Source organism: Camelina sativa, chromosome 9 (assembly GCF_000633955.1).
Source record: "Camelina sativa cultivar DH55 chromosome 9, Cs, whole genome shotgun sequence".
In the NCBI taxonomy this organism is placed as follows: domain Eukaryota; kingdom Viridiplantae; phylum Streptophyta; class Magnoliopsida; order Brassicales; family Brassicaceae; genus Camelina; species Camelina sativa.
Genome location: NC_025693.1, coordinates 14193833 through 14205764, shown reverse-complemented (window position 1 = coordinate 14205764; position 11932 = coordinate 14193833). Strand labels below are relative to the sequence as shown.

Below are 11932 nucleotides of genomic sequence, written 5' to 3'. Positions count from 1 at the left end.
CAGGAAGATTCTGACCAACAAGAACGAATTCCCTCACTCCTAGCAAGCTTCTAGCACCTTCCCAGCCTTGGATCTCCCAAGAACAGCAAGGAATATCTCAATCTCTTCCCAAAAGCTCAAGAACACTCTCTCTTTGTGTTTTCTCTCAAAAACGGCGAATAAGACAAAACAACACGACCCTAGGTCGTTTTCTTCCTTTAAAACTCGATTTAGGAATTCCCTAAACCAACCACGCAAACCGGACAATTAAAATTGAACCGACCAAACCGACCACAATTGGTGTCGATCGATGCCTCACTAGGAGGTGTCGATCGACACCCTTACCAAAAATACCAAAATTTGGTTTGCGGGTGTTACAACCAACAACAACTAAAGCTTTATGATTTATGGATTTGCTTTCCAAGAAACCACTATACGAACAAAAAAATAAAAAGAATGAGTTGATTAATCATAAAAACAGAAAATCGGAATACAAATAAAAAATGTTGGGAAGATGATTAAATAATTAAACGTAAAACCTCAACAAAAAAGCACAATATTATACCTTTTTTGTAAGGTGAACCAACAACAACCAAAGCTTTATGATTTTTTTATCTTGCTTTCCAAGAAACCACTATACGAACATGAAAATAAAAAGAATCAGTCGATTAATCATAAAAATAGAAATTCGGAATACAAATAAATTTTTTTGTGAACATGATTAAAGAATTAAACGTAAAACCTCAACAAAAAAGCACAATATTATACATTTTTGTAAGGTGAACCAACAACAACCAAAGCTTTATGATTTTTGGATCTTGCTTTCCAAGAAACCACTATATGAACAGAAAAATAAATAGGATCAATCGATAATCATAAAAAACAGCAAGATCGGAATACAAATATAAATTTGAGAACATGATGAAAGAATTATTGAAATTGATAAAAATATAAATTCAATAGAAGAGAGATTTTTTTTGAGAACATGATTAAAGAATTAAACGTAAAACCTCAACCAAAAAAGCACAATATTATACCTTTTTGTAAGGTGAACCAACAACAACCAAAGCGTTATGATTATTGGATCTTGCTTTCTAAGAAACCACTATATGAACAGGAAAATAAATAGGATCAGTCGATGAATCATAAAAAACATCAAGATCGGAATACAAATATAAATTTGAGAACATGATTAAAGAATTATTGAAATTGATAAAACTATAAATTCAAGAGAAGAGAGTTTTTTTTTTTTTTTGTTGAGTTATGGTGAAAGCAATCGATTGTATTTATAGTTGTGAATGACCTATATTTTTAGGGTTTCCACTGAGGAGGTGTATTGTCTACGGGTTTTTTTTTTCCTGCAGAAGCCCATTAATCTATAAACAATCTAAGCCCATTAATTATCTCAAATCTATAGAATTTATAGTATAAAACAGAACTATAGTTGTAAAAAGATGTTTTCCAGGAAATTTAGGGATTAATTTAGCAAATTCTATTTGTGCAATTAACTTTTTATGCAATTAGATTATTTCTAATCCGATTTTTGATTTATTTTTAATGCGAAAAATAGGTAATTTTACGTCCAGGGGCAAAATATTTCAACGTGAAGGGCAATTTCATTAATGGTATAATGGTAAAATTTTGCTGAGATTGAATGTGGGACGTTTTCACTTCTCATTTAATATAATTGATTTGTAATCATAGTTTAGAAAATTAACTTATAAATTATTTAGTGTATGAAGTACAAAATATTACACATACTACAACACATTCTTAATATTCCAAAAAAAAAAAGAATTATATACACATAAAAATATACACTAACATACCATATAGGCATATATACATCTATTTAATTATTGAAAACAAAACTAAGTATTTTAAAATTTTATATTCTATCTAATAACAAATGTAATGTAATTAGGTTCTAAACTGTATAAAATATAAGAAGAAGAAAAAATATTCTAAACAAAATTATAAATTAATTAGATAAAAGTTAATTAATTAGGAATTTGAAAACTAAATAAATTAAAAATTATTATTTAAAATATAATAATTTATAATTTGCCACGCGGTGTACCGCGGGTGAAAACCTAGTATTGAGTTATAAATTATTTTGGCTAAATTGAAAACAGGTCAATATTGAATACTCCTAGGCCCTGTTTTAAAAATCGGTCTAGGCGGCCGTTTAATCGCTGGTTACATAGTGGGCGGCTCCTTACCGCCGGGATTTCACCATAATCGGCCAACAAATTGGAAAATTAAAAATTTTTTTTTTAAGGGTTTTTAACCTTCTAACTATGATTTCCTTTCATAAATCTGTTATATGAAGGCTGAAACTATGAGAATACCAAGCTAAAACGACTAATAAATAAGAAAAATGAGGAGGCAGCTTTTAAATTAGGGTTTTCAGTGGTTACAGATCGACATAGAGAGAGGAAGAAGACGAGGGCATTTTCGTCATTTCACGTTAATTAGAAAAACTGTTAAAAAAAGAGCAAAATGAGACTATGGGACTTTGAACTCGTGAACTATGGGCTTTAGTTGAAGATGAAAACCGCTGGACTGATCTAAACTCTCGATAATATTTTACAAGTATACATATATATACATTAAACCCTTAAAACTAGTCTCTGATTAATCCCTGATTTAAATCCGATTTTCCGATTAATCGCTAGGCCCTCCCTCACCGCCCGACTAACGCCTAGCGATTTTTAAAACAGGGCTCCTAGATAGCAACCGTACAGGAAAATGGCCAAAATCAACCCCAACTATTTGCCAAACGCTTTTTTATACCTAAATTTCAATACCTTGCAAATAACAGTATGGACTGTATTAAAATTCTAATTTGTTACCTAAACTATATAAAATATTGTCAATTTCAACCTTTGTTCGAACAGTGTTAAATCAGAGTTAAGTGATATTGATTCAGACGATCTGTGACATCCACATGGCACTGGAAATAACCAAAACTAAGTTGTTGTGGTCATTTTTAGGTGTGTTGTGGCAAGAAACAAAATGTTTGACAAAAAATGGAGTATTGGAATCTATTTTTGGGTGCGTTGTGAGACTTCATTTTTGGTCATTTCTTGGTACAAAATATCCAAAAATGACGAAAAGGACGTAGTTTTGGTAAGTTCCAGTGCTACGTTGAAGTCACGGACCGTCTTATTCAACATCATCAAACTCTGATTTAACACTGTTCAAACAAAGGTTGGAATTAACAACATTTTATATAGTTTAGGTATCAAATTTGAATTTTAATGCAGTTCAGATTGTTATTTGCAGAGTGTTGAGTTTAGATATAAAAAAACGTTTGGCAAATAGTTGGGGTTGATTTTAACTGTTTTCCCAGCAACCGTACCTAACGATAGTATTTATTAGACCGTGTGAAAAAGACATTGTTTATGTGGGTGGCAGCACTCGTGTTCTTATGGGTTTTGACTACAACATGCATGCATATTAAAGTTTGGACTTTGGATCTAAAATCCAAAATTGTGCAAAATACAATGGTATGTTCGTTAATAAAGTTGGGTATTATTATCTCGTCTACAACGTTATATTTTTTTCTTTTGTTTCTAATTTAAATTTCGTTATACTTCTATTTTATATCAGGCTTTATATATATAATTTATTAGTCAGTTTCCTTTTCTTGTTTTTTTCTTACTTTTTTTTCTTTATTAAATCATATATATGATGTAAGTTGACATTAAATGTTCATATATGACATGGGAATGGGATCAATCCGTAAGGCCCATCCAATCGACGGATAACAGTCACTCACTCCTATAACTGTCGGACCCGCACATCTCTCTATTTATACTCACCTGTGTCCTCTCACTTTTCTTCATTCATTCCATACATATTTGTCTCTCTTTAATGTATTTATTCCCCCTTTTGTAGTAATAACCACTCAAAAGGGCTTTTACTTCACTCTCAATATGGCTTTGTCTCTTATCCTTCTAGCTCTCTTAGTGTTATGCCCTAGTGGTGGTCACAGCCAGCGTTCTCCTTCGCCAGGATACTACCCGAGTTCCCGAGTACCGACTTCACCTTTTGATCGTGAATTTCAAACTCTATGGGGCTCTCAACACCAACGTCGAGAGCAAGACGTTGTTACTCTTTGGCTCGACAAATCCACTGGTATGTTCCTTTTTTTTTTTCAACATATTTTGTGGACTCAATTCGATGGTCCGTGTTATAAAATGCAATAAAAGGTTATTTTTATTCATTTGGAATTAATACATCCTTAAAAAATTAATAAATGTAATTGTTGATTAGAATCATATTAGGTAAGCGACGATTTGGTTGTTTCGTTGTCAAACCTCACTCACTCAAGTTTCTAGTGTTATTTTATACACCGCACGACTTGTAGGACTGTGTCGGTAGCTTATATTTATTATTTTCTAATTTCTAATTATGTTTTTTTAATTATACTCATAATGGTTTTTTTTTTGCCGTATATTCGTATGTACGTAATAAATTGATTTTAGTGACTTATTATTAAATATGAACAGGGAGTGGGTTCAAGTCTATTCGTCCATACCGGTCGGGCTACTTTGGTGCTTCCATAAAGCTCCAACCAGGCTTCACGGCTGGAGTTGATACGTCCCTCTACGTAAGCATATATGATCGAACTATAATTAAATAAACCATCTAATAACTTTGTAGTTAATTCAAACGTTACTAAATGACAACTTTTTCGATTTCCAGCTATCAAACAACCAAGAGCATCCTGGAGACCACGATGAGGTCGATATCGAGTTTCTAGGGACGACGCCAGGGAAACCTTATTCTCTTCAAACAAATGTATTCGCTAGAGGAAGTGGCGACCGAAATGTCATTGGGAGAGAAATGAAATTTACCTTGTGGTTCGACCCTACTCAAGATTTTCACCATTACGCAATTTTGTGGAACCCTAACCAAATTGTGTAAGTCAAGAATTCTTATATTAATTACTCCATTTGTAATTTGTTTGATATTCTAAATTGGATTATTTTTTTCATATATAAACAGATTCTTCGTAGATGATGTACCGATACGTACATATAATAGAAAGAATGAAGCTACGTTCCCCACAAGACCGATGTGGGTTTACGGATCGATATGGGATGCATCAGATTGGGCCACGGAAAATGGAAGGATCAAAGCTGACTATCGATACCAACCATTTGTGGCTAAGTACAAAAACTTTAAGCTAGCCGGATGCACAGCCGATAGCAGTAGCTCATGCAGACCGCCATCGCCTGCACCATTCCGCAACCAAGGGTTGAGCCGGCAGCAAATGGCAGCCATGACATGGGCACAGAGGAACTTCTTGGTCTATAACTATTGCCATGACCCGAAAAGAGACCATACCCAAACACCAGAATGTTAAACACAAACAAACAAAAGAAAGGTTTTAATAATTTTACTTCGCATTACCAAACATACAATTTCAATTAATAATAATTGGAGGTCTTGTGACGGGTCCACACTGGAAACTCGATTGAAGCAGTTGAGCGTCCGGTCCTCTACGATTTGTGATTAAAAAGAAACGGTTTTGTTTTTTCAAATACTTTGTAATGTTCCATTTGGTATCTTCTAATAATTGTGGCTATATTGTGTGATCATATTAATATATGTGGTATTGTATTGTTGTGTGAACCAAAGAAAGAAAAAAGTTGTCTTTTCGACAGTGGCTTGAGTTATTTGTTTGATTTATATTTTTTCTCTCAATCAACGACTAATCAGGAGATTAGTGGTTGATTTGGCTTAGTGGTCAGATACATCAAGAGTTCAAGTCACCACAATAGCCTAGTGTATTCGAAACATGAATTTTGGCAGATATGAAAGCTATATATATATATATATTTACAAATAATCCTGGCTGCCCCAAACAATGATGGACCATTGTACTTTCATTATGGATCATTAAATAAGCGGTTATAGCAGATATTATTGAACACAAACAAAAAATAATCAACGGTACGAAAATATTAAAAATCCTATATACATGTCGATCGATTTAGTTGTTAAAACAAAAATATAAGAGGGATCATTCAACAATAAATCAAGAATCTAGAAGGGAAAGGTTAATGGTGCATGAGGGAAGATGAGGATAATGATGATGATGATGACCACTTTTCCCAACGTCGAAAGAGATGCTAGTGAAACAGTGAAGACGACACTGAACAGTGTGGACCCAAAATCTAATTCTCGAAGATTTCATTACCCTCTTGGGTTAAAAATATAATGAAAGAAATATATTTTTCATAATTATTGTTGTCTTATTTCAAAGTGTTGTTATCCTCTTTGGCCTTTTGTGTGTGTATTTCGGTTGTCGACGTCATATAAAGAGACGTCCCTACAATTTATTTTTATTTGTTACATATTAACGGGATATGATGTGTTTATAACTGAAATTGACTCTTTTAAAAAAAAAAAAAAAAGAATGAGGACTAGAGTTTTTTTTTTTTTTTGAACAAACAAGAACTAGAGGTGGTTAATACTGTAAAAGTGCCTTTAATTGAATATGATATGTTATTTAATTATGTTGCATTTTTTCTTTTATCGGAGTTGGATTCTATAAGATCATGTTATTTTGCGTAGTAATAATTAGGCTATTGATTTAATTTTGTCGATTGGAAGAGAAAGAAGAAGTTAATATTCTATACAATGTATATAATTATTCTGGTGTAGTCTTTTTTTTTTGAATTTAAACTATCTATGTCAATCTTCTCCAATCAGTCAATTGCAAGAAATTTACAGATTTTCTGTTGGTTTATTTGTGATATTTATGTTAATCGTCATCCGATCATAATATGAAGCTCAGATTCATTAATTTTTATTTCTCTACAATGGTGTAGCGAACATAGTAATTGCAAAATAAAACCTCTAAATCTGATTTAGAAGTATTCACAGTGATAATTAAACTAATCCTGTTGAAAGTATATTATTTCACAGTGAACGTGGAAACGGTCACAGTAAGATAAAACCAAAATTTGTTCGATATAGAATTAGAACTCATAATGGTTACTTCCTACCGAAGAAAATTCTAGGGAGATGCGATCGGAACCAAACATGGTAGATGATGTCTTGCACATAACCGTTCTAACCATTCTAGCACTTTTCAGCTTTTAATTGTATAACAACTAAAAGTTAGAACGGTTTATCTTTCTGACCAAACGAGAAAATATCTTAGCTCAATTTATCACTATGACAGAATATGATCATAGAATCTTCGAATTAATAGTAGAAACACTAAGGGGGGTGTATTGAAACTATGATTTTGGAAGATTTGATGGGATTTAGAAAATTTGGAATTTTGAAAGATTTTAGGGAAGTTGATATGATTTATTGTAAAATTCTTTCAAATCCCACATAAAACCATGAGATTTGGATTTCTTTATTTTTAACTAAACAAATCCCACCTAAATCCTCCAGAATCTCAAAAATCATTAAAATCCAAATCCACAAACTATTTTGAATAACAGTAGATTTTAAAGTAGATTTTTAAATCATCAGTTCAATAACAGTGGATTTTAATAGACTTTTTAAAATACATGATTGAATAACATAGGATTTGTAAGTTTCACACAAATCACTTAAAATGTCAAGTTGAATACACCCCCCTAAGTAAATCTATTTGAAGTCTCGATTTTGCAGAGATTTAACGACATAAGTGATTAACAATATAGTTCAAAAAGTAACAATAAATACTCATTATCTTTGTACCAGCAAAGTTCGAATTCGTAGCAAACAATGTTTATATATTCGTGCACATAAAATAGTATTGACAAACAACAAATACCCGTCTTAATCTCAATCAGGTAATCATCTAATAGATAAGATAGTAGTAGTATACGACATAATCATTCGAAAATATATTAATCACAATCATTAATTTTTAGATAATTTATTATGAAAAATGAAATATTTCAAAAACATCAAAATTGTTTAAAAGAATTTGATCCTTCAAAATATATTCATTAGTCTTTGATTTTGTTGTCTAGTCCTTGTCTCGTATACCCTCATTTTATTTGATATTAGCTACACATTTTACAGATGATTTCGGTTGCAACAACTTTGTTCCCTCCATTCCACCTGCAGAGGATTTTATTTTTAATTAATTTCCAAAACCCCCAAACGAAAATTCGGTGGTGTCCAAAAAACTGGAGTATTTGCCATAATAACTCTTAGTCGTAGACGTTCAGGTTTTCGGATCATTCTGGTTTTGATATTTTTATTTATGCGGTTTTTTAAATTTCGGTTTAGTCTAAGTTTGGTTTCTTTCGGATTCAATTAGGTTGCGGATCTTGAACGAGCAATCGAGCTGAAATCAAATTATTTTTGGATATTTTTCCAGTTTTTATTCTAACCAAAAATTTTGATGTTTCAGAATTTTCAGATATTTTAGGATATTTTTGAGCATTTTTGGATATTTTCGGTTTAGTTTAGATTCGGATATTCAGATATTTTAGAATTTTGGATTCTTTGGTCTAAAAGTAACTATTAATTTACGGTATATAATTGTATTTGGGATATCTATTCGGTTCTTGATTCAGTTTCGGTTCGGTATAATTGGGTTTTAGTCAATTTTGATTTGGTACCAAAATTAAATTAAAAGCAAAAAAAATATATTAATTCTTTATGTTTCTTGGACCCATTATTTAGTTATTTTGTGATCAACTGATTGTGGATGGGTATTTTGATAACATAGCCAATTAAACTGACGCTTATAAAGGCCCATTACGTTATATGACTCAAAAGCCAAGATCAGTGATCCATTTCTAGAAGATTCTTGTTTGGTCTTGGATGTGAGAAAGTGAATCCATTTATAGTTCTTTTTTCTTATAAAAAAAATCTAATACATCACCATCACAATTTAACAAATATTTAATCTTATTATAAACTAGAATTTGTACCCGCGCACGCACGGGATTTTAATTTAAAAGATTTCTTATCAATAGAAATTGTTGAGCTCAAATATAATTATTCCAACTTTTGAGTATAAATATTAAACTTACTTTACTCAGTGATATATAACATATATATTTTTGAAGATAATATTTCTTTATTATATCTATTAACGATTTTACGTGGGATTTTAGTTAAAATATTTATCAATAAGAATCATTGAATATGAATATAATTTGAAAATTAAAAGATAAATCTATATAAATCTCGTACTTATTTTACTAATCTATATATTACATATATTGTCTAGTGTCACAATAATGTTGTCGACAATCTTCTGACCGTTTATTTTTAAAAGAGTTCATTCCATATTCATATCTCATGAAAACATAATTTTAAAAGTTCTAACGTCAATATCGATCGTTGACCTAATTATAGAGATCATTTAAACATATAGATATCCTACATTAAATGTGAATATACAAAGTTTCATGAACAATTTTAGTGCTATGTCGCTACAATGAGATTGTCCAAATGCATCATCTGCCATAATAGAATTTCCGACTAACTAAAAAATGCTTAAATGATGAAACGTTTAAACCCCATAATGAATATCTATTCACTAATCCAAGTTACATATTTTTCTAAAATCTCATATGTTAATTTTGTGATGCAACCCCAGCTTCGTCTTCTAAAATAAATATAATGTACTTTAAATATGTTGTATTCCAATGTTTTGGGTTAAAAGCATTTGATAATATATATATATATATATATATATTTTATATTTATTATATATGTTTTATATTATGTTATAAAATTGTAGCTCCAGTTGATAATATACCTTATGAGATATGCTACACAAATCACATACCACTTTTTGTAACGGCTTACATATCATTTTTTTCTATATTTACTGACCATTGACTTTGTTTTTTTAGATAAATTATTTTTTTTTCAAAATTCTTTTTCATAGTTTTCCCAAAAAAAGTGTGCCTTTTACAATATCTTTGTTTTAGATCAAAACTTTTAAGTTAAGGTAAGTTAAGTAATTAATCTTTTCTTTCTTATAATTAAAATTTAATAATAAATCTTTATGGTATATGTTTCTTAGAAACTAATGTTTCACTTCAATTTTATTTTCATGTTTAGATTTTTATAAATACAATTACATAACTTGTTTTTTACTCCACCATGCAAAGAAATCTTACTTACATTCTAAAACTCATTAACCCATTCTAAATTTTGGAATATAATCATTTTTGGTTATATTTTAATAATATTATTACCAAAACAAATTTATAGTATTATTTTTACTATTTTAAAATTTTCATTTATTTTACTTAATTCATTTTTAGATAGTTATTATTTTATTATTTACTAAAAAATTAATTATATTATTGTTTATACTATTGAAAATTTTAATTAATTTTAGTTTATTTGTTTATATTTATTTTTACTATTATTAATTATAAGTAATGAATATGCAATGAATTAATATTTAAAATAGTATTTTTTATGTAAAAAAAAAAATTGATTAGGTGGATGCTGATGTGGAGGAAGGAGAAGTGAGCAAAGTTAACTTTATTTATATAGATCTATATGATGATATTAAACTACCTCAAATATACGATTACGATGAATAGTTTCCAAGAACAATATTTTTACGGTGTAGCTCACTGCTCACCTTGCGATACTGGAATCTAGGAACAGACGGTTTTGCATATCTAACATTCTATAATAAATTTTTATTATTTTATTATATTTATTAATTTATAGAAATTTAATTTAAAATATATAATATCTAACTCAACATACAAATTCATAAAAAAAAGATTTAATATAGCTAGCTAGATTTAGCTGGCTGAGTGATAACTGTTCGTCCTAGCCGCTTCTCTACTTGGCACAACCCCAGAGACTCCTCCTTCTGGCGGCGTCGAATCAGATCGGCACCATTGGGCCACTGTTCTTTCACGGTCGTTCTATCCTCTGTTACCAACCCTTATTCTGGACTGATTTTGAATCCACCAGAGATTCATCGGTTTGCCAAGCTACTCCGACCATGCTTTAGCTTCATGTATTCTTTGCCCTCTCAGCTCAATCGGTGAGACGCCTTGAGAAGATGATTCTTTCGAGACCCCAACCTTACGTTGACTAATCTGAGATCTCTGGGTACCCTATGTGCCTTGCTTTCCGCCACTCTTACCAGCTTTCCTCGAAGTCAATCTCACCACCTCATTTCTCCTTGGGTTCATACCCTCTCACCAAGTGTTTTACTTGTTTAATATTGGAAGGGAGCTGTAGTGACCCTCACTAAGGGTAAAAACCCAAAATAAAATTTTGGAGAAAAAGACCCGGAAAGAACTTAGAAAGAAGGAGAAGAGAAAATAAGGAGGAACGACCGAAAGAAGTCCGAAGAAAAATTAACAGGTCGGATAATGGCCAATGGCCGATGGTCAAGAGACTAAAGCCTATAGGAAGTCCTAAAAAGTAAGAAGAAGAAGAATGGCCAAGTCAAAACCAAAATGAGCCAAGGTACGGTCGAGACTTCGTGTCCCGATCAAAAACTAGCATTTCCACGCAAAATTATGGACGCAGGACGGAGATTGTACGGACAGGACGTACGCAGGTCGGAGATGGTACGGACGGGACGTACGTGAGAGAATGATGGTAAGGATGCGGGACGTACGCGGGAGGAATACGGTACGGGCAAGACGAACACGGGGTAGAAATGGCATGGACAAGACATATGTGGGACGTATATGGTACGGACGCGGGACAAAAATGGTACATACGCCGGACAAACGTAAGAAGGATAAAGACTTAGAGAAAAATCAAAAGTTCTCTTTTAAATCGCCAAAGTCCAAGGAATTATATAGGAGGGAGGAGAATTGGGACACAAGAAAGAATCTTTGCCATTTGTCTCAAAGAATGCCATTTGTTGGAAAAGAATTGCCACTTGTTGAAGATGGGCGACACTTGTGCGGTGAGTGGGTTTCACACAAGCCATGCAGCGCCAAGTGTCTGACGATTGCAACGCACGCGCGCCATGCAG

At 31.8% G+C, this 11932-nt stretch overlaps 1 protein-coding gene across 1 annotated transcript; it reads left to right on the top strand.

The window, feature by feature from the left end:
* On the top strand, positions 3820 to 5656 carry LOC104710967 (xyloglucan endotransglucosylase/hydrolase protein 31-like). Its single transcript, XM_010427628.2, has 4 exons — positions 3820 to 4122; positions 4497 to 4597; positions 4693 to 4910; positions 4996 to 5656. Exons 1-4 carry the CDS (start codon positions 3921 to 3923, stop codon positions 5354 to 5356), a joined length of 882 nt encoding a protein of 293 aa, XP_010425930.1. The 5' UTR covers positions 3820 to 3920; the 3' UTR covers positions 5357 to 5656.

What these genes read in the sequence shown, in the direction of transcription:
- LOC104710967 (XM_010427628.2), top strand. Translation starts at nt 3,921, where the DNA reads ATGGCTTTGTCTCTTATCCTTCTAGCTCTCTTAGTGTTATGCCCTAGT. An exon ending in TTGGCTCGACAAATCCACTG is followed by an intron (nt 4,123 to 4,496) that starts GTATGTTCCTTT and finishes AAATATGAACAG; the next exon opens with GGAGTGGGTTCAAGTCTATT. An exon ending in TGGAACCCTAACCAAATTGT is followed by an intron (nt 4,911 to 4,995) that starts GTAAGTCAAGAA and finishes ATATATAAACAG; the next exon opens with ATTCTTCGTAGATGATGTAC.